General features: G+C 42.8%; 1 protein-coding gene across 1 annotated transcript; it reads right to left on the bottom strand.

Moving 5' to 3' along the window:
* Window positions 1-3,575: 3,575 nt before the first annotated feature.
* Window positions 3,576-3,914, bottom strand: LOC125483978 (histone H2B-like). Its single transcript, XM_048600893.1, has one exon. The coding sequence runs from the start codon at window positions 3,912-3,914 to the stop codon at window positions 3,576-3,578; it is 339 nt and encodes a 112-aa protein (XP_048456850.1).
* Between the last annotated feature and the right edge of the window lie 19,552 nt (window positions 3,915-23,466).

Below are 23,466 nucleotides of genomic sequence, written 5' to 3'. Positions count from 1 at the left end.
CCATGTAACCCCTCCGTGCCCGCCCACAACCCTCCAATCCCCCTGAGGTCTCAATGTCCCTCCAATTTGGGTATCTTGTCCTGCCCTGATTTTAATCGCTGCACTATTGCAGCTGTGTGAGCCCTGAGCTGTGGATCTGTCTTTGACCCATCTTTTGGTGCATGTGACCTCGTGTCAATTTGGTTTGATAATCATCCTTGTGATGTTTAACATGCACGGTGCTGTATAAATGCAGATTCTTATTGAAAATGATATTGGGTCACTAAGATTGGCCTCTGCTGCCTCGTATCAATGAATGACTTGATCCTTCAAGGAATCAATTGTATAAAATGCATCAGGAAATGTTTGTTTTTTTTTGAAGAGCAGATGCAGGAGAATCTGCAGCAAGATTGTCCAAGTATCTTCCCACTCTTGGGATCATGTTCCCCCTTCTAAATCTCTCAGCAAATTCCATTGCTTAAAATAAATATGAGCTAGTTATGTTCCAACTGTCTAGTGATACCTCTATATCGGAGGCATTCATGACCCTCAGCAAGAGATTCTGTTTATCCAACCAACAGTCCACAGAGTCTATTTGAAAAGGATCTCGTGAATTATGTTTCCATGTCTATGTTTCTAAACAATGGCAAACAGAAACGTGAACCAGAGCTACTGCAAGTCATTCCAATAAAAACAGTGATTGTTTTTAACTGAAGAAAAACATGGAATTAAATCATGTGTGTGACATATCCATCCTGTTCACTTGTCAGAAAGGCAGGCTCCTGATTGACTTAGGAAATCATCTCCATTCTGATCGGGAGTTCTGATGAAATTCTCTGATTATATCCATTTTCTTCCTACTGAACAACTTCTGTGAAATGTGGCATTTATGGCACTCTCAATTCCAAGGGCTGCTCAGTGTCAATATTCAATTCTGCCCAGCAATAGGGGAGGAGCCTACTGCAAGCTTTCTAATTGGTCACTCACGATAGTTCAGGGGTCAATGAAGAGGCGTTGCGTTGAAAGCCCAAGCATAGACTCCATGTTTGGAGTGCTGATTTTTAGTTGCACAAGTTCTTTGTCGGGACTAGTGAGATAAGTCCTGAGATCGGTTGGATATCTTGGTGCTCTTAGAAGTTAAGCCAAGTTCAAGGAGATATTACAGATAGGGCTCAGAAGAAAACCAAGACATCTGTTTCGATTTGCTGTGTCAGGGCACAGAAACAGTGGGATAGAATCTGACTGGTGTTCTGCCCTTTTGTTACACCCACTGCTAAACTTGTGGGGTCCTACCCCTTGAGAAGCCAAGAGGCACTAATAGATCAGTATAGCTAAGAGCAAAGGGTAAAAAGCTCCATGCAGTTTCTGCTTCATGTGAATGAGCAAGATAAGAGGAAAATCCCAGGGAAGTTTTAGCTTGGTGAAGCAAGCTGTCATTGAAGAGCTGGAGCAATGCCTGTGATTGTGTACTGGAATGCTCCTTTTGGAGAATCTGGGGATCACGAAACCAGGACAGGTGGGTGACTGACCAGGAGTGGTCGCTGAGGCAGTCCATAATGAAATAACTCTTGAGGGGGCATTTTAAGGCTAGTTTGGGATAAGTGAAGAATTATAGTCCTTGTGAACATCAATGAGATTTGCTGACTCACCATGTGATTAACATTAGGAGGGTCTGTGAGGAGTATTTGAGAAATGTGTGGGATCTGTCTTGATCATATTCTCTATTTATGGGTTATTTGAGCACAATCTATCACCACATGTTAATTCAGAGAGTTCGAAATAACTTCCACACTTCCACTTGTACGTTGTATCTCTATTCTAACATTATAAAGTCAAGTTTATTGTTGGTGGTTCACAACTTGTGGGTTTATTCTCTTACTAATGCCCATGAATCTGACATTTTGTCCAATATAAAAAATATAAAGTGACTGGTCCCTAACCAAACCATAAAGATGTTTTGGTGATCTCATTCTAGGATCACAACAATAAATTTGACAGATCATAATCCACTATATACAGTTCTTTTTGCTGGGTGCTGTTAATAATTTTTATAATCCTATCTAGTTCCTGTATGGATTCAGTTTCCATTTTATGACTTTTTTTAATACATGATCCATTGTGTTACGAGATGGTTGTTCTGTTCGAGTTAACTCAGTGGAATATTGACTTATTGATTGAATTGTTTAAGTACTAGTGTAAATCTTGTAGTCACTGCATCAATGTGTGTTTTGTCATTTGCTGTCACCTATGTTTATTCCAAAGGTACAATTTCTTTGTTTCTGTTGTTATGTGTTTATTATTAAATTACTTCGATAGATATTGACTACATTCCTCTCCATCTTTCTTCTCTTATGTTCAATGTTATCTACACTGAGGTCCCACAGCAGAGAGAGGAATTGGAGTTGTGAAACTGGTCAATGTAGAGCCTGTTGTTTGCTGAAGACTAAGAGATCCTGAGAAATGTTCCCATAGACAGAAGAGACATCAATGTGCTTTCTCTGCCTTTTGTTTGATCTCTGGAAATTTCTAAGAACAAAGTCAGAGAGAAAGCCAATGATTAACACAAATTGCAGTGGTCTGTCTGCTCGGTACCAATGGGCATTGTTAATTAGGTGGGTCCTTTTCCTGTTCCTCAGGCGCAAGTGTGAGCTGTCAAAGGTGGATACATGTCTGCAAAGCAGAATTTAGTCTGGGCCCGAAATCAATGCATGTTTGAAACAAAAGGCAAATCTGTTTCGATTTGCTGTGTCAGGGCACGGAAACAGTGGGATAGAATCTGACTGGTGTTCTGCCCTTTTGTTACACCCACTGCTAAACTTGTGGGGTCCTACCTTTCACAGTCGTAAACATAGAAAATAGGAGCAGGAGTAGGCCATTCGGCCCTTTGAGCCTGCACCACCACTCAATATGGTCATGGCCTATCTTCCAACACAGTCCCCTGTTCCCACTTTCTCCACACACCCTTTGATCCTTTTGGCCCTAAGAAGTATATCTAACTTCTTCTCAAAAACATTCTTTGTTTTGGCCTCAGACACTTTTTGTAGTAGTGGATTCCCTAGGTTAACCTCTTTCTGGCTGGAGAAATTTCTCCTTATCTCAGTCCTAAATGGCCTTGCCCTGTATCCTTGGAATGTGACCCTCCCGGCCATTGGGAACATCCTTCCTGCACCTACCCTGTAAAGTAGGCATTGGGACTTTTGAGTATGTTAGTGACATGCCAAAGCATTGTCAGAGCATCCCTACCCAAACTTAGTTCTTTATAAATTGCAACATCAACTTCCGCTTATGTAGTGCCAGTACTGTATCAAAATCTCTCGAGGTGCTCCATAAGGCTATTATAAAGAGAAATGAGACAGTCAGCCACATGGCGAATCAACGGTCAGATGAACAAAAGTTTGAACAAAGAGAGAGAGAGAATTTTTTTGCGTGTTTTGAAAAAGAGAGAAATTTAGTAGTGGAGAAGCTTGGGGAGGAGATTCAGAGCTCAGGAGCCAGGCAGCTGAAGGTACTGTCCCAATTCAAGCGAACTCGTGGATGGTCAAGAAGTGCAGGGATCTCGCCGGTATAGTGTTTTCCATTCAGTACAATGTGGTGCCTCACTTGGAGCTGGTGTGCTTGGTCACAGACTTTGTGCCCTCCAACAGGGCATGTTTGGCCAGCTCCCCAGGCAGCAGTAGGCACACACCGGTCTGGATCTCCTGGGAGCTGACGGTGCTGCGCTTGTTGTCATGGGTCAGGCGGAAAGCCAACCCCGCGACGAGCTCAAAAACACCACTGACAAACGGGGGGTTGGTGGCCGTGGGGAAGACGCTGGTGTCCTGGTGAACCTGCTTCATCACTTTGTAGATGTAGACGGAGGATCTTTCTTTCCTGGACTTCTTGTCACTCTTCACTGTTCTTGCCTTTCTTGGAGGTTCACTGTGTCCTTGTCTCATAGTGACAGTCAACTTCAACTCACTGGGTACATTTTTTACACAGAGAGTGGCTTGTGTGTGGAATGAATTTCCAGACAAAGTGGTGGATGCAGGTACAGTTACAACGTTTGGATAAGTCCATGAATAGGAAAGGTTTGGAAGGACATGGGCCATGTGCAGTCAGGTGGAACTAGTTTAGTTTGGGATTATCACTCACTCAGAGATAGTAGGAACTGCCAATGCTGGAGTCTGAGATAACAAGGTGTAGAGCTGGATGAATACGGCAGGCCAGGCAGCATCAGAGGAGCAGAAAAGCTGACGTTTCGGGTCTGGATCCTTCTTCAGAAAAATGCGATCATAACAGACATCCCAGACCCTTTTGAAGAAGGGTCCAGACCCGAAACATCAGCTTTCCTGCTCCTCTGATGCTGCCTGGCCTGCTGTGTTCATCCAGCTCTACACCTTGTTATCTCGTTTATGGTTGGCTTGGACTGGTTGGACTGAAGGGCCTGTTTCCATCCTGTATGACGCTGTGACCATGTTTGGAGAGAGAATAATAGCACTTTCCTTAGCTCCATAGATGTTGCTGAGCTCTGCATCTTCTGCCCATCCAATCTCTATAACTGCTCCGAGGCACAACACAGCAGGTGGGAATTGTTCTTTCTCCCCAAATGGTTGAACTTTCTCTAGAGATGTGACCAAAATATTAATTATTCTCTTGAGGCTGACAATCCAATTTCTTGTCAGTATCGGTTTACAAATGTGATGCTTCCAGACCCAGACCAATCACTATGCCAGTGGTTCTTAACCATCCTCAGATCACTGGTCCTAACCTATTCTTTTTCCTTTCTTCTTTCATGGGATGTGGGTGTCAGTGGAAAGACCAGCATTTGTAACCCATCCCTTGAACTCAAACATTTCAGAGGACATTTAAGAGTCAATCACATGGCTGTGGGTCTGGAGTCACATGTAGGACAGAATGAGTAACAACAGTAAATTTCCTTTGCTGATGAATATTAGTGAACCAGATGGGTTTTTGCAACAATTGATGATAATTTCACTGTCACTAGTATTGAGACTAGCTTTAGATCCCATTATGGGATTGAAATCCTAGTCCCGAAGTGTTAACCTGGCCTCCTAGACGACCAGTCCAGTGACATTTCGGCTGTGCCACCTTTGCTCTTCCTATGTCAAAGAGAAAAAGAACCCACTCTTATGAAAAAAGATTAACATTCATATAAAGTTTTTCACTCTATCAGATTTCTCAGTGTGTTTATAGCCAGTGATGTCCTTTACAGTGTAATCACTGTAGTGACGGAGAAAGTGCAACAGTCAAATTGCGCACTGCAAGCTCTCATAAATACAATGTGAAAATGACCAAATAATCCCCTTTGGGATGTTGATTGAGGGATAAAGACTGACCAGGATGGTGCTGTCCTTCAAAATATTCCCAAGGGATCTTTAATATCCAAACAGCATAAAACAGGGGCCTCAATTTCGCGTCTCATCCCAATCACGCACCTTGGACAGTGCTGCACTCCCTCAGTACTGCACCGAAACATCAAACCGTGTGCTGAAGCCCTGAAGTGAATCTCCCGAGGCAGAGATGAGAGTGCCCCTAACTGAGACACAGCTCGTTGAAAACTTGCTGTCGTGCTGTGTGAGACAAATAAACTCTTCGAGCACAATCTGTAACATTCCTAGGAATGATAGCCTCAGCCTGTGAAGGATAGTTAGACAGACTAAACTTCTACTCTTCAGGAGTCCGGGAAAATAAGAGGCGATCTAGCTGGAAGGGCTGAATGGCCTGCTCCTGCTTCCAAGTCCTATTTACATCAATCCAATTTCATCAATAAGACCATTTCATTTCCTGTCTACTTCTTTTTAAAGTGAATTTAAATTCTCAAGCTGCCCTGTGAGGCGCATTATTTGGATTAACAGTCAGGCCAGGGAACTTGTGGAGTTCTCTCTGCAATTCCCTGCAGGATTTTCCACTGCCAGCAAAAATTCATAACTCGTGTGGAATAAAAGTCAGCTGCTTGTAACTGAAGGCAGCAGTTCTCTGACCAATTATTTAGCATCCAGGCCTGGTGGATAGTGCACAGGAAGATTATGCTAAACTTATCAACAGGCTGACCTTGCAGGATTCAGCAACATCCACTTGCCTCAAGGAAACCGAGAGCCACTGTTTTGTGTGGAGGTCCTGATGGCGTTTGCACCAGGATTGCTGGTTAACCCAGTTGTCTCGAATTGTCTTAACAGCGCCACAGTTGTGCAAAGTTTCCATTTCCATTACAGTTCGATTAGCATGAGAATAGGGCATGGGTTAGCTCAGTTGGCTGGACAGTCTGTTTACAATGCAGCATGATTCCTACGGAGTGGGTTCAATTCTCGCACCAGCTCAGGTTTTCTTTTTAATTCATTGTGTGGGATGTAGGCATCGCTGCCTGGGCCAGCGTTTATTGCCCGTCCCTAGTTGCCCCTTGAGAAGGTGCTGGTGAGCTGCTTTCTTGAACCGCTGCAGTTCAGTTGCTGTGAGTTGACCCACAATGCCCTTAGGGAGGGAATTCCAGTATTTTGGCCCAAAAGGTTACCATGAAGAACTCTCCTCTCAACCTCTCCCGTCGCCTGAGGCGTGGTGACCCTCAGGTTAAACCACCACCCATCGTCTCTCCCTAATGAGATGGTCTGTAAGACTATGGCGACTTGGTCTTTCTTACAAATAACAACACGCTGAAGCTGCTTGGCCATCCACGCAACTAAATGCAACATAATGCTTGCATTTAGATGAATTCTATTTTCATGCATTTGGCTCCTCCCCTAACAGCGCCTTCCTAAACCTCCACCAGTATCACTTCGAATGACAAGGGCACGGGTCAAAGGGACAGGTAGTCTCTGAGCAGCAACCCTGTCCTTGCATTCACTACCTCCAGGTTCCCCTCCAAGCCACTCACCTTCCTGACTTGGAAATATACCGCCATTCCTTCACTGTCGCTGGATCAAAATTCCGGAACACCCTCCCTAAGGGCATTGTGGGTCAGCCTAAAGCACATGGACTGCAGCGGTTCAAAAACACAGCTCACCACCACCTTCTCAAGGGCACCTAGGGATGGGGAATAAATGCTGGCTCAGCCAGTGATGCCCACATCTCATGAATACATTTAAAAAGATCAGAACCAGAGGAAACTCAATACTTGCTAATAAAATTGTTTAGGGTGGCTCAGTGGTTAGCACTGCTGCCTCACAGCACCAGGGACCCAGGTTCGACACCACCCTCGGGTGACTGTCTGTGTGGAGTTTGCACATTCTCCCTGTGTCTGCGTGGGTTTCCTCCCACAGTCCAAAGATGTGCAGGCTAGGTGGATTGGCCAAGGTAAATTGCCCATAGTGTTCAGGGATGTGTAGGGTAGGTGGGTTAACCATGGAAAATGCAAGGTTACAGGGACAGGGTAGGGGGTTGGTTCTGGGAGGGATGGTCTTCAGAGGGTCAGTGTGGGCTTAATGGGCCTAATGGCCTGTTTCCACACTGTATGGAATCTATGATTCTGTAAAAATCGGTATGTTTCATTGAGGCTTTCAGATTGATATGAATCATGTTGATGTTTCAAAGCACATCAAAACAAGTTGTTAACAAATGGAAAATAATGCCCTGTCTGTATCTTACTGTTCTTGTACAGAAAAGAGGAATTAGTGTATTTAGCATAGGCTGTGGGACATATGAATATTTACGAACAGGTTCGAACCACAGATTTTCAAATGACAAAGAACAAGAGTGATCACAAAGTGCCTCACAATCAATCAAAGTATGATTTATTAACAAAAAGATGTTACACAGGACAGAGTGACAGACGCTGGATATCTGAAAAAAGGACAGAAAATGCTGGTATCTTGCCACAGTTTCTCCATCAGCAGTTGTTACCTGACCTACTGAGTATTTCCAGCATCTGGTTTGGAACTGAATTTTGAGAGACTTGGCCTTCCCCAGGACAACCTGAAAGCTGCACAGCCAATGCAGTTCTTTTAATGTTTAGTCTCCTTTTTGTGGAAGTTTGGCAGGCAGTTTACATCAGCAAACTCCAAAAAGCAGCTTCGTAATTCTGACCAAGAGAGGCAATGGCCTGATGATGTTATCGCTAGACTATTAAACCAGAGACCCAGGTAATGTTCTGGTGACCAGGGTTCAAATCCCCCCGCAGCAGATGGTAGAATTTGAATTCAGTAAAGACATGTGGCATTGAGAGTTCAGTGATGACTAGGAATCCATAGTGGATTGTCAGAAAAAGCTATCTGGTTCATTAGTGCCCTTTAGGGAAGGAAACTGCCATCCTTACCTGGTCTGGCCTACATGTGACTCCAGACCCACAGCAATGTGGTTGATTCTTAACTGCCCTCTGGGCAGTTAGGGATGGGCAATAAATGCTGGCCTGGCCAGCGACGCCCTCATCCTGTTAATGAAAAGTTCTGCCCTCGTCCCACAAACGAATGGAAAAAAATAATCTGAGATAGTAAGAACTGCTGATGCTGGAGTCAGAGATAACACAGTGTGAAACTGGAGGAACACAGCGGGCCAGGCAGCATCAGAGGAGCAGGAAAGCTGACCTTTCGAGTGGGGACCCTTCAGAAAAGAAATAATTTGCTTCCTATTATGTTGATCAAGAGATTGCCCAGGACTCGAGGGTTAACTTCATTGTTCTTCCCCAAAATAGTAGCCATGGGATCTTTTGTGTCCATGTGAGAGGGTAAGTGGGACCTCAGTTGAACATATCATCCAGAGGATGTGATTTCTACCAGCACAGTGAGCCCTTAGTACTGCTCACAGAGAAGCAGCATGGAATTTGGTGCCTCATTCTCCAGAATGGGATTTGAATCCAGTGTCTTCTGTCCTTTTTTTATTTCGTTCACAGGACAAAGGCATCGCTGGCCAGGCCCAGCATTAATTGCCTGTCCTTAGTTGCCCAGAGGGCAGTTAAGAGTCAACCACATTGCAGTGGGTCTGGAGTCACATGTAGTCCAGACCAAGTAAGGATGGCAGGTTCCTTCTCAAAAGGACAATAGTGAACCAGATGGGTTTTTCTGACAATCGACAATGAATTCATGGTTGTCATTGGACTCTTAATTCCAGGTTTTTATTGAATTCAAATTCCACCAGCTGCCGTGGCGGGATTTGAACCCGGGACCCCAGAACATTACCTGTCTCTCTGGATTAACCATTCAGTGATAATATCACCAAGTGCTATCCATTAATTTATTATTGTCACATGTACCAAGTTACAGTGAGAAGTATTGTTTTGCGTGCTATCCAAATGAATCATATCTTACATAACTGAAACACAGCTGACATCCTGTGCTCTTCAGGTATGATGACTAAAGACACGCATTGTTGTAGATTGTCATGGGTACGAAAGGATTAATCTACAAGCAAAGTTAAATCCCTGCCCACTCTGATTTTTTTTTCAAATGTATATTTTATTCAGAAAAAAAATATACAAAGACCACTAAAGCAGTTCGGTTCTGTACAGGAGCATTTGAAGGAAACAAACAAACATTGGAGTTTGACACTATCCAACAAACAAACCCAAGACATCTCTCATTTGTACAAAATTACATTTACATATAATTGAGGTGCCAGGAGGGTCTGTTAACTGAACAGACCTGCATTGTACTTTGCCAGAAAGGCCTTGGATGGTGGTCTTTCCCCAGTGCACCTTAGCAGAAGCTGCCCCAAGCTTTAGTGCGTCCCTCAGCACAGAGTCCTGAGCCTTGGAATGTGCCAGTCTGCAAATCTCAGTCGGGCTCAACTCCCCGCTCTGGAAGACCAACATGTTTCAGGCAGACCAAGGAGTATCTTTCACTGAATTGATGGTCCTGCCCACTCCCAAAATATAACTCAGCCAATGATTGGGACTTTGGGGTGATTGGGACTGTTCTGGGCTGTTGTAGTCGGAGGCAGTCACATCTTCTACACCTCATGTTACAATCAGTATAATATAACCTTTATCCTGTTACTTGGATGTTATAAACCTTACCTTGTCACATAAGATAACAGCCTCTCCTTGCTGAGATTTATTTGTGGCTTATTCTTCACCACCAAATACTAGAAAGTCCCTAGATTAACATGGGAAGGAGGATTGAAGGTAGCTTCTACCATCATTGCTACATAGCTGCCGGATATTATAAGAGAGACCACACCAGTCCTGAACCATTACTTTGGCTTACTTCTGCTCCTATGTCTGACATACAGCCCCCCAAGTCTGTTTTGCTATTCAATGAGGTTGTGGCTTCTCTGATAATCCTCAATTCCCACAATCCAAAGATGAGCAGGCCGTGGGAAATGCAGGGTTATCGGGGTAGGGTAGGAGGGCAAGCCTGGGTGAGATGCGCTTCGGAGGGTCGGTGTGGACTCAATGCACCAAATGGCCCATTTCCACACTGACTCTATGTTTCCAGTTTCTTGCCTTTTCCTCATAATCTTTGATTCACCTACTGATTAAAGATCTTCTTCTCTCAGCCTTGAATGTACTTAATGACCAAGCTTCAATAACCCTCTGAGGTAAAGAGTTCCATCATTTCACTGCCCTCTACATGAGAAATGTCCATTCATAATGCAGCATTTGTAGCTGGAAGACTAGAAATATTTTACAGGCATATTGGATCACACGCCATGCTTCGGTCAGTTGTCTGAAGCCAAACTGTCAAAAGATATGAATTATTGGTTGAGATTACACAACTCAAAAGCAATCTCAATACACAAGTGCCACCTACTGGATTAACATTAACCACACCAACTTGAGGCTCATTATGTAGTCTTAAACTGTTCCAATATGGATTATACAAGAGATCGTTAACTTTCACTGGTCATGCAGAAAAAAATGGATAAAATCAAATCAGGCAATGACTGACGATGATATCCAGTATTATTATTGTATCTTACTTATTCAGCACAAATTGTACATTCACCAGTTTAAGTGCTGTCTCTTTGTAACACATGCCAGTGAAGATGATTTTCTTCCTTTTCAGTCTGTTGAATACTGTCATGATTTGCTATCCTGGGCTCTCTGAGTACCAGATTTTGCATGTGATGAGCCAAAACCTAAAGTCTAATCCCTCACTCTTCTTTAACCTATTGCTGCCTTTGTGGTGTTGTATTGTCTCCATGAATTAGCCGTAATTTTCAGCATAACACTCTCTGTTTAAACAAGTCTTGAGCAAAAGTGTAACGCAAGTAGCCATCTATCATCGCCAGAAAGTTTATAAATGAGTATGTTGGATGAAGACTGATTCTTATTCGTTTGCATCGCTCTCTGCAGTGCCGAGGCTTGCATTGAAGAGTGGTCATGTAAAGAAGGAAGTTGTGCATTTGTATATCGCCTTCCATGAGCACAAGGTGTCTGAAGAAGTGCTTTTCAAGTATAGTCGCTGTTGTCATGAAGGAAATGCAGCAAGCAGCTAGCTTGTGCACAGAAAGCTCCCACAGACCACGATATGATTGAAACCAGATAATCTATTTTTTGGTGATACTGTTTGAAGGATAAATATTGGCCATGACACCAGGAATAACTCACTGTCACTTCTTGAAAATACTGCTGTGGGATATTTTACACCAATCGAAAGAATAGTTTTTTTTAATATAACTACATTACTTCATGGGATGTGACACGCCAGCGTTCCTTGTCCATTGTTAATTAGTCTTGAGTAGGTTAGTGATGGGCCTTTTAACATCTCATCCAAAAGGCATCGGCATCAACTCCCTCATAGGAACTGAGCTTTGGATTTTTGTGTCAAGTCCTAGAGCTGGAGTTGAACTTGCCACTTTGTAGCTCAGATGTGAGTTAACCAGGGTTAGCACCATAGATACAGCCTGAGCAATACACGTGAGGTATGCTAACAGACAGTGAACAATAATCCAGCTAATGTCAGTCGCTGCCTTCTATAATGCAAAGGAGGATAAATTCAATTCATTTTCAAATGTTGAACTCTTAAAAGAAAGCCGGAAATGTGGTCTTTTTACTTAAAGATGATGTTTGCAGAAGATCTGGATTGTATAATTTAGTTGGTTTATGAGGGTCAACTCAAGAGCTCCACCCACTGATCCATAAGTTACTTTCTGGGAGGAGCTAGTCAGTTCTGGTTAGCTGACACTCAGTTCTACAGTGCGCAATCGTGTAGCATAGACTACTCAAGTTACTGTCTTTACAGAGTGAACAACGTCTCTTACCTAGTGTGGATGTTAGTCAACCAGTCCAATGCGAAACAAAAACAGAAACGGCTGGAGAAACTGGTCTGGCAGCGTCTGTAGAGAATAACAGAGTTAATGTTTGGAGTCTTGTGGCCCTTCTTCAGAAAATTCTGCGTCCCCAGGTTCTCTGGTTCTCCTTACTGTGACTCCACATTTGTAGCAGTGACTCTTAACAGCCCTCTGGGCCATCAGGGATGGGTAGTACGTTGTTTCCTAGCCAGTGATGCTGAAATCCTGTAAATGATTATTCTTAAAACTCTACCCCAAAAGGCCTCAGTAGAACCAACTACAGGCATCTGTTTTCTTTTCTCTGGTTATGAAACTTAATGTTGAAATACTCGAATGGAATGAAGACAAGTAATGGGAAATGTTCTGCTCTGTGAGGCTTATTTGTGAAAAAGGTCAAAAGGGCTTCAAAGTTGGCATTGTTAGCCAATTGAACAACGACAACTTGCATTTCTGTGTCACCTGTACATCATGGCAGCGTGAATGATCAAAATTTGATATGGATTCATATAAAGAGATAGTAGAACAAAACCTTTGTCAAATCGGTAGATCTTAGGAGCCTCTTATAAGAGGAGCAAGAGGCAGAGGGATTCAGGGAGTTTTGGTACTGGGTAGCTGAAGGCATGGAGCGCTCCATCAGAGATATGAAATAGGCCAGGATTCGAGGAGTAGATCAATCTGACAGGCTGGGGTCTGGAGGGAATCACAGAGACGCTACAGATGGATTTCAGAACAAGTACAGCAAAACTTTATTAACTAGCACCTACGGGATCAGGAGTGAGCCAGGTGATCAAATATTCTAGATAATCAAGAGGCATGCATAACTGCAGTAAACCCTGAACATCAACATTCCTCAAAAAACCTACGTTCAAAAACATCAACACACCATCTAAATTCAATGTAAAAACACACAGTAAGTAATCAAAATGTAAGGCAGAGGGTATACACATCATTTTTATACTTCACTACAGCATAAATACACAGACATCGTGGTATTTGAAGTATATAATTTTTGCTGGTTTATCAGGAGTGCCAGTTGATAAGGTGCTGATTAAAACAAAGTTTGAAATGACACATAACTCAAATGTTCCATTTAAAATTTTTAAAGATAGGAAGGTGTATAAGATAATCAAGCATGCATGCTCATAATTGAATTGCATGCTTGGTTTTGCACACAGATATCTAAATGTTGAAGTAGACAGCAAAAGACGGTCACAGACAGACTTACAGGGGTTTTATTGTAAATATATGTATCACTTTGTACAAACATCAGTTTCAACCCTTTCGCTGTCAAGAAGCCAACTCTCCCCCCCAGAACTTCGCTCAAGGAGAGGAAAAATGGTGAGGAGGCAAAACAGAACCCAGCTCTTTAAATTAAGCCAATACCGAATCACCCGTGTCACTAGTTAAAATAACAATTTACAGGAACTGCCCACCAAAGGCTGTGCAAACACAACAAAAATGGGGAGGGGAGGGAACTAAATTAAAATGGAGCTGGAGGGGGTCAAACACAGCTCCTTAGATATTTCCCTCATCAACGTGTTCAGAGATGTTATTAGCCAACTCTGAAGCAGGTGGTACTTGAACCTGTGCCTCCTGGATCAGAGATATGGATGCTAACACTACACCACAAGCACCCCCAAGATCCTAGCTTTTTTTTAATATACATCCAGAAATGCTCTTACATGAAACTGAACAGTGTTTTATTCCATCACCAAATGACCCGTGATATATTTTCTTCTACATTAACTACCACCAGTGAATGATCTGCGTTTTCCAATTGATTAATTTACCTGCAAAGTCCATTAAGAGCAATGCAGACCATTCAAAGGTAGGGGGAGAGGGAAAAGGCCGAATCAAAATGGGGTTGGAAGGGGTAAAACCTACCTCTTTTTATTTCTAGAGCGAACCTGGCTCTTTTTTAATTTTTTTAAGAAGTGCTCTTAATTAATTGAAACCTGAAATTGCAAACTAATCTCAGTGAGAAGGATCAATGAAACTATCATCAAATGTTGTTTAAAAAAAACACTAATGTCCTTTAAGGAAGGAAATCTGCTGTTCTTGCTTGGTCTGCATACATGTCACAGCAATGTGATTAAGACTCCTGACTTCCCTCTGAAATGGCCCAGCAAGTCTCACAGATTGGGTCCAATTAGGGATGGGCAACAAATGCTGCTGTCCCCGTGCTTCTCTCTGTTGTATGAATGAATAAAAATAAAGTCAGAAGTCACACGACACCTGGTTATAGTCCAACAGGTTTATTTGCAATCACAAGTTTTCGGAGCGCTGCTCCTTCGTCAGGTGACCTGATGAACTATAACCAGGTGTCGTGTGACTTCTGATTTTGTACACCCCAGTCCAACACCGGCACCTCCACATCATGAATAAAAATAAGTTGCCACAATGCTGCGACCCACCTTACAGTCAGCCTAATTCATAATTTTGAGATAACAAACACATCTTGAATCTGTCCATGTATAAATTTCATCTCAGTTTAATATTAATGTTATGGCTTAAGGTGATTTCTGAAACACTAATCCTTCTGGATAGCTCCCAGAGTGAGAGATCTCAAGACGAACTTTGTGCCTTGATAGATTGGTACCACATTTAATTGAAAAGAGTTTAACCTTAGGAGCCACTGCCTCAGTGTAATTGAGTTGATGATTCCCTTGATCCAAACAGCTTATCTTCACTGATTTACCTTGCAGAATAACAGCAATGTCGTATGTAGGTTGCTTCAATAGTGAGGAATCTCTGAATCTGGGTACGGCTAATATAGACTTACCTTACATTTTCCAGATTGAGAAACTGAAATCCTACAAAATTTGCATCAGGAAGGAATGTTTCTTCACAAAGTTTATCAAGTCTCTTTTGTGGCCAAGAACTCCTCTTTACAGTAAATCTTAGGGACACGGTTATGAACAGAAAAGGGTAATCCTTACGCTCCCTATATGTCCCAATCCCTTTTAATATCTTTGACCATTGTGGCTTACGAAAGAATTATTTGCCATAGTATATACTGGTTAGGAGTTGTGTCAGCATTACTTCATTCCACCGTTGGATCAGAGCAGTTAATCTGAAATGGCCCAGTGAGCCACTTGTGGTGGTGGGCAGTAAATGATAGCCGTTCAAAAAGGAAGTTCCTTCTTTCATTTCTAAAATTCTGTCATGGGATGTGGGTGTCACTGGCAGGCCAGCAACTATTGCCCATCCCTAATTGTCCTTGAACTGAGTGGTGCGCTCAGCCATTTCAGAGGGCAGTTAAGAGCCAACCAGATTGTTGTGGCTCAGGAGTCACACGTAGGCCAGACCAGGTAAGGATGGCAGATTTCCTTCCCTGAAGGACATTATTGAACCAGATGGGTTTTTGCTACAATTGATGACGGTCAACACTGCTGACACTAGTTTTCAATTCAGCCCACATTGTCTGTGCTGGATCTCTGAAGAAGCAATGCACATAGTGTCACATCCCAGTCATCCCCCCACTCCCCCCTCTCCGTAACTCAGCCCATTCGTCCTTTACAGAGAATGATCCAATTCCCTTTTGAAAGCCTCGGTTGAACAGGCCTCCACCAGAATAGCAGGCAACACATTCCAGACTCTGATCACCTACTTTGTGACGATGTTTCTCCTTATGATACCAACTTGCTGCATTTGTGAATGAACATAAATTAATTCCATCTTGCTCTTGATCCAAATGGGAGGTCTGTCCCTATTATTTTGCCCTGCTCCTGCATGATTTTATACCCCTCTACCGTCTCACTCTCTCTCTCCCTGTCTCTGTCTCTCTCTCTCTGTCCTTGTCTCTCCCTTTCTCTCTTCCTCTCTCTCTCCCTAACTGACCCTGAGTTTATGTGGGACGAGTGGCACTTGTTGTTGCCATTACTTTAATTTTCTACTAACCAATGAAATGATGTGCAGTTCGTACCCAAATAAAATCAGCATTGTAAATGTATTCAGACCAAATGGCAGAAAGTTAACAAGCCCTGCCCAATTGCTTAACTTTTATCAGTGTTTAGACCTTTAGGTTATACCTCTGGAAACCTAGCTGCAGTACTGTGGTATACTTGTTGATCCTTTCATAATAATTGAAAATGTCATTCCTAAAGTTTGTGTAGTCTTTAAATTCTTTGTTTTCTTTTCCAAATGTATTCTTAATTGATAATGTTACAACTAATTGTTAAAGTTAATCACAATGAATCTCACCAACTTTGCTGCACAGAAGCAGGCCACTCAGCCCTACCTGCTGGTGTCTATGCTACTCACAGCTTTCTCCTAACCTTTTTCAACCTAAACCTAATCAGCATATGAGATCTTCCCCCGATATTCTTATCTAGCTTATCCTTAAATCCATCAATGCAACCCACTTGCACTATTCATAAGAACATAAGCAATAGGAGCAGGAGGAGGCCATCTGTCCCTGTGAAATTGCTCACCCATTCAGTAAGCTCATGGCTGATCTTTCTCAGCTCCACTTACCCACCCGCTCACCATTACCCTTAAGTCTTTTACTGTTCAAAAATCTATCTTTTGCCTTAAAAACATTCAATGAGGTAGCCTCAACCGCTTCACTGGGCAGGGAATTCCACAGATTCACAACCCTTTGGGAGCAGAAGTTCTTCCTGACCTCAGTCCTAAATCTGCTCCTCTTTATTTTGGGGCTATGCTCCCTTAGTTTTAGTTCCACCCACCAGTGGAAACAGCCTCCCTGCTTCTAGCTTATCTATTCCCTTCATAATTTTTTATGTTTCTATAAGATCCCCCTCATTCTTCTAAACTCCAGCGGGTACAGTCCCATTCTACTCAATCTCTCCTCATAAGCCAACGCTCTCAATTCCAGAATTAACCTGGTGAATCTCCTCTGCACCCCCTCCAGTGCCAGTACATCCTTTCTCAAGTAAAGAGACCAAAATTGTACACAGTACTGCAGGTGTGGCCTCACCAGCACCCTGTACAGCTGTAACATAACCTCCCTGCTTTTAAAGTCAATCCCTCTAGCAATGAAGGACAATATTCCATTTGCTTTCTTAATTACCTGCTGCACCAACATTTTGTGATTCATGCACAAGGGCACCCAGGTCCCTCTGCACATTTCAGCATTGACTGAAGGAAATTTCACTTATCTGGATTAAGAGCTTCATTGTGAATTTCCTGTTGGAGTTATGAACAACTACTTTATATCGATGGCCTATAGTATTGCTGTGCCCCAGGTGTGGGCATTTATTAGAACTTCCATTGAAAACTCACAAGAAAAAATAACTTTGTATGTGGCAAGGGAGGTAATGAGAATGACACAAGGAGTCTACAGAGGGATATAGACAGGTTAGGCAAGCGGAGGAAAAAGTTGGCAGATCAAATGTAATGTGGGAAGATGTGAGGTTATGCACTTTGGCAGGAAGAATAGAGGCACTGAATCTTATTTAAATGGGGAAAGGCTGCAGAAAGTTACAGCACAGAGGGATTTCGGAGCCTTCTTGCATAAATCACACAAAGCTAGCATTCAAATTCAACAGGTAATAGGGAAGGTGAATGGACTGTCATGTTTTACTTCAAAGGGAATAAAAAGAATAGAATATAAAAATTGGTAAATCTTACTAAAACTATATAAGATACTAGTCAGGCCACAACTAGAATACTGTGAACAATTTTGGTTCCCTTATTTAAGGAAAGATTGGAGCCCAGAGAAGGTTGACCAGGCCAATCACAGGCATTTTATGAAGATGGGTTGAATAGGCTTTCTCATTGAGTATAGGAGAATGAGAGGTGACCCCGTTGAAACGTACAAGATTCTTAGGGGACTTGAAAAGGTAGATGTGGAAAGTTGTTTCCCCCTGTGATACAGTCTACATCCAGAGGGCATCATCTCACAGTAAAGGTCGCCTATTTAACATAGACATGAGGAAGATATTTTTCTCACAGAAGGTAATGAATCTGTGGAATCCTTCACTGCAGATGGGTGTAGGGGCAGGGTCATTTATGATACTCAAAGCTGAGATGGACAGGTCAGAGAGGGAATCAAGGGTTGGGGAAAAAGGAGGGAAGTGGACCTGAGAATTGCCTCATCAGCTATGGTCTCATTGAATGGTGGAGCAGACGCAATGGGCTGAAAGGTCTTCTTCCAACCCTTTGTCTTTTGGGTCTCGTTCCCTCACCTGTTGATCAATCCGTATTGTGCTTCTTGTCACCTTCTCTTCTACAATCCCTCAGCTGTTCCCACTGAAAGTATCCATTCGTTCCTGGAATAATATTCCATTGGCAAGAGTCAACTTCCTCCACCTCTTCCATATTCCCATAATTTAGTGTGAGATGGTTAATGCTTCCTAATGGCCCTTTGTTGGTTTCTGCAGATCTAAACCTGTTCTCCACCCTCCAAATGCTACTTTGGCTTCCTGCGTTGAATTTGTGCGTTTGAAAGTTTCACAAGAATCAGTATTTCCCATAAAATTAAATGTCAATACTTAGAAAGCGAACCTAATTTCATCCCATTTGAAAAAAGCAATCCACCTGTTTCAAAATGACTATTTCTTGGAACCCTGAAGATTTCTGTTTTTTTCTGAAATGAGTTTCACACAGCAGTATTCGCCTGGGAACAGCTGTGTGTTTAATGCTGTTTGTAGCATGGAACCTGTCTACCTCTTCTATCCGCCTCCCACTCTCCCTATTTATTTCAAACCCTCTTCTATCTGCCTCCCACTCTCTCCCTATTTATTTCAGAACCCCCTTCCCCTCCCCCTTTTCTGATGAAGGGTCTAGGCCCGAAACGTCAGCCTCTCTGCTCCTATGATGCTGCTTGGCCTGCTGTGTTCATCCAGCCCTGCACCTTGTTGTCTCGGATTCTCCAGCATCTGCAGTTCCTACTATCTCTGGTCAGTTACAGTGCAGTTTCAACAGAGATATGATGCAGTGAAATTCCGTAGTGAAAGATCTTACGTAGAAAAACCCAGAAATTCGCGCTGAAAAATCCAAAAAGATAAATTCACAGTTACTAATGTAAAATTCCACAGAGTTTGAAGAGGTGACAGTGGTAATGTCTAATGATTCAAGGGTCCAAGGTTGGAGTGCATGGGTTCAAATTCCACAATGACGGCTGGTATAATTGACTGTTACTGCTCTCTATAATGGTCGAAGTTAAACGATAACTATCACTGGCTGTTGTAAGAATGCACCTGAGCCTCTGTAATTATACCTAGCTGGCCAATGTAAAGTTGTTCCTTTTGCTATTACGTAACAAACTGCATCTTGCCCATTACTGACCAAAGACGCATTTGGTCGGAGCTTCTCGCTTTGTACTTGTCAGGATGAAATTTGCAAGAATACCAATTCGGGTGCAATGCCAGCATTTGTACTGCTTGAGAGGAAAGTGCTGATTAATTGGCAAGTAGACTGTGATTGTTGGAGGCGTTGCTGAGGTTAACAGGCAGGTTTTGTCTAATTTTTAAAGCAGGCAGGTTGACTCTGATTGGTCAGGGCATTGCCCTGTGAAATTCACCAGCAAATGGCTGTCCCTAACTTGCAGAGTTGAAGTAGCTGCAGTGCATATACATGGTCTTGCTGTTTGCAAAGAACAGACCCTGGATATTAATATATAATAATATATTATATATAATAATAAATGTATATAGCTTCCAGTGTGTCACATTGTAAGCCTGATTGACAATCCATGAATGGTAATCCTTCGCATACTGAAGATTATCCAGCATATGTTGTTCAATTATGGAATCACCCCTAATTTTGCACACCCTGTTCTGTGTTTTGTAAGCATGGCTTGTCTGGGTGTGCTGAGTTACCTCCCTGTTTCAGACAGCTGAGGGGATATGCTGTTTTTTTCACATTTCACCAGTCTTTGGGACATGAGCCGACATACTTGACATCACATCGGTACTGAAATTTATATCCCACGTTACCCATTTTGGGTGATGCGCAGAACGATGAATTGCCCTGATGGCAGTGTGCTGTTAGAGGCAAACACTGCTCACGTTGCTACTCCATAGTATCACCGTAATACAGCTCGCTTCACCTGTTGCTCAAACCTTTGCAATATCTGGTGGGGTACTTTGAAATAGATTGGCTACTTTTCAGGACGACCAGTGAGCGCTTTAGGGTCTTCTGTGAGTTTGTGCGATATACTGTGAGAAATGATCTGATCAGATTCACCATTATCCAACAGGGTACCTTCGATATACCCTATTTCTGCATCAGGTTTGCACAGTGAACCAATGCACAGGCCCTCCTTATAAGGTTTCCAATAAAGCCAGTCTTATGGAGCATGGAACCAATGTGTTTACTGAGCAGTTGTCTTAGAGTCAATATTAGTAGAGAACTGTCTTCACCTCTTGATTTCTTGGCTAGAATGTCAAGGAAGGGAAGCTTATTTTAGTGTTACATTCCACGCGTGAATTTGAGTGCAGAACAGAGCCTATTAAGACTTCTAAGGAAGTTCTTACATGCAGCCATGAATGCAGATGTAGCAAGCGCATCATGTACCGATGGGAAATATGCAGGTGTCATTCCATCGAAGACACATATCACGTGGAATCCAACAAAGATGGAGATTGTACAGGACATCGGTGAGGCCACTTTTGGAGTACTACATACAGTTCTGGTCACCCTGCTAGTGGAAGGATATTAGTAAATTGGAGAGGGTTCAGAAAAGAGTTACCAAGATGTTGCCACGACTAGAGGGTTTGAGTTATAAGGAGAGGCTGGATATGCTGAGACTTTTTTTCACTGGAGCGTAGGAGGTTGAGAGGATCTTATAGAGGTTTATAAAATCATGAAGGGCATAGATAAGGCGAGTAGCAAAGGTCTTTTCCCTAGGGTGGGGGCATAGTTTTAAGGTGAGAGGAGAAAGATTTAAATGGGGCAACTTCCTCACACAGAGAGTGGTTTGTATGTGGAATAAATTGCCAGAGGAAGAGGTAGATGCAGACAGAGTGACAACATTTAAAAGACACTGGAACTGGTATGTGAATAGGAAAGGCTTAGAGGGACATGGGCTAAACGTAGGCAAGTGGGACCAGCTTAGTTTGGTAAACTTGGTCAGCATGGAGGAGTTGGACCGAAGGGTCTGTTTCCATGCTGTATGACTCTGTATTTGCGAGAGCTGTGCTGAGCAGGGATTCCATGGCAATACCATCTAGTTACGCATAAATGTGCCATTAATATGGAACTCAACTGCTGAGTTCAAAAGTTGAACAAGTTCATCGCTCTCCTCTCATGTAATATTATTGTTGGTTTGCCTCTTGAATTGGTATTCTTGCGAGTTGACCTGATGAGTGCAAGATGCAAAGCTCAACAAAATTCACCTTTTTCAGCAATATTCAAATCTGTACGACCAAACAACTATTTCGATCGAATATAAAACTGAAGAACTGCGGATGCTGGAAATCTGAAACAAAAATCAAAAATGCTGGAAACGCTCAGGTCATTTGGCAGAGAGAGACTTTGAGTTAATATTTTGAATCCAGCAATCCTTCACCAGAACTGATAGTGGCTGGGGAAATGTGATTTTTATGCAGATGACAGTGTTGGGAGAGCAGTAGTGGGAGGGAATAGATTACATGGAGATAGTGCCCAGAGAGAGAGAGAGAGAGAGAGAAAACGGATAGGCAAACAAAGAGATTGCTGACGATAAGCCGAGAGAGCAATAATAGCTAGGTGGGGTGCTAACACGAAGTGAAAATGTTTGAAGGCAGGTGGCTGTGATGGGAGCAATTCATACAGGACCAGACCTACGGGAACAAACAAGGGAAATGGTATTTAGATCTCGTTATTAAGACAAGTGCGTCCCTTGGGGACAACTTTTGGGGAAAGATTCCCTGCCATCCTTACCTGGTCTGGCCTACTTGTGGCCCCAGATGCATATCAATGGGGTTGAAACTTAATCAAAAACAGAAGTTGCTGGAAACGCTCACCAGGTCTGGCAGCATCCGTGGAGAGAAAATCAGAGTTAATCTTTTGGGTTGAGTGACCTTTCTCAGACCTCAGTGTTCAATCTGAAATGTTATCTCTGATTTCTCTCCACAGATGCTGCCGGACCTGCTAAGCGTTTCCAGCGATTTCTGTTTTTGTTTCTGATTCACAGTATCCACAGTTCTTTTGGTTTTTATCGGGTTGAATCATAACTACCCTCTGGTAGGGCCTCAGAAGCCATTGAATGCTGACCTTGCTAGTGTGGTCCACATCCCAGTAATGAAAATTCAATACAAAGACAGGTCATTCAGCTCAACCAATCTGTGCTCATGTTTATAAACTGAATAACTTCCCTCTTTATTCATCCACCACAGCTTTTGAACATGCTCCTGAAACATCACAACAAAATCAAAAATGCTTTGTCACTTCGTCCACTAATACAGTCCAAATTTTTGAAAAAGCTGCTCCAGAAAGCTGACTCTGCCATTATTGATTTCCAGAGAACTACATTAAGTCTACAGCGTAGAAACAGGCCATTCAGCCCAACTGTTCCATGCAAGCATTTATGCTATGCATGAGTCTGCTTCTGCCCAACATCATCTCACCCTCTCAACGTATCCTTTCTCACTCCTGTCTTCATGAAACTTCTTATTGAGTGACTCTGTGCAACTCCTGTTCAACCTTTCCAAGTGATCGCAGGGTTCCACATTTGAGTTAATCTGATAGGCTGAGAGCTAAGCTGGCCTCTTAGGTACAAAGGTCCTGGTTTGTTCAACTGAAATGAATGGAGAATTCCTGTCATTAACAGTATTTCACCGTATTTCTAAGCAAGTAAACATGGCAAAATCATTTCTCAGCAACGTGACCAAAATGTTCTGAAGTGAAACTTTTAAGACTTACTTTCATGAAAATGTCTATTTCCATTTAGTAGTTAACAAGAGGAGGTGATGGCCTCGTGGTATTATTGCCACACTGTTCATACAGAGACCCAGGAAATGATCTGAGGTGTCCAGGTTCAAATCCCACCACGGCAGATGGTGGAATTTGAATTGAATAAAAAAAAATTATGTAATTAAGGTAACCACGAAACTATTGATCATTGTTGGGGAGAAACCCTTCTGGTTCACTAATGCCCTTTAGGGAAGGAAACTGCCATCCTTACCTGGTCTGGCCTACATGTGATTCCAGACCCACAATGTGGTTGGCTCTTGCCTGCCCTCTGGGCAATTAGGAATGGGTAATAAATGCTGGTCCAGCCACATCCCATAAATAACACAAAAATAGCTTGAGAGATAGTAGGAACTGCAGATGCTGGAGAATCTGAGATAACAAGATGTAGAGCTGGATGAACACAGCAGGCCAAGCAGCATCAGAGGAGCAGGAAGGCTGACGTTTTGGGCCTAGACCCTTCTTCAGAAA

The sequence above is a fragment of the Rhincodon typus genome, chromosome 9 (assembly GCF_021869965.1).
Source record: "Rhincodon typus isolate 14 chromosome 9, sRhiTyp1.1, whole genome shotgun sequence".
Taxonomy (NCBI): domain Eukaryota; kingdom Metazoa; phylum Chordata; class Chondrichthyes; order Orectolobiformes; family Rhincodontidae; genus Rhincodon; species Rhincodon typus.
This window is presented reverse-complemented; position numbering and strand designations above follow the sequence as displayed.

Coding starts and splice junctions, on each gene's coding strand:
- LOC125483978 (XM_048600893.1), bottom strand. CDS start 3,914: ATGAGACAAGGACACAGTGAACCTCCAAGAAAGGCAAGAACAGTGAAG.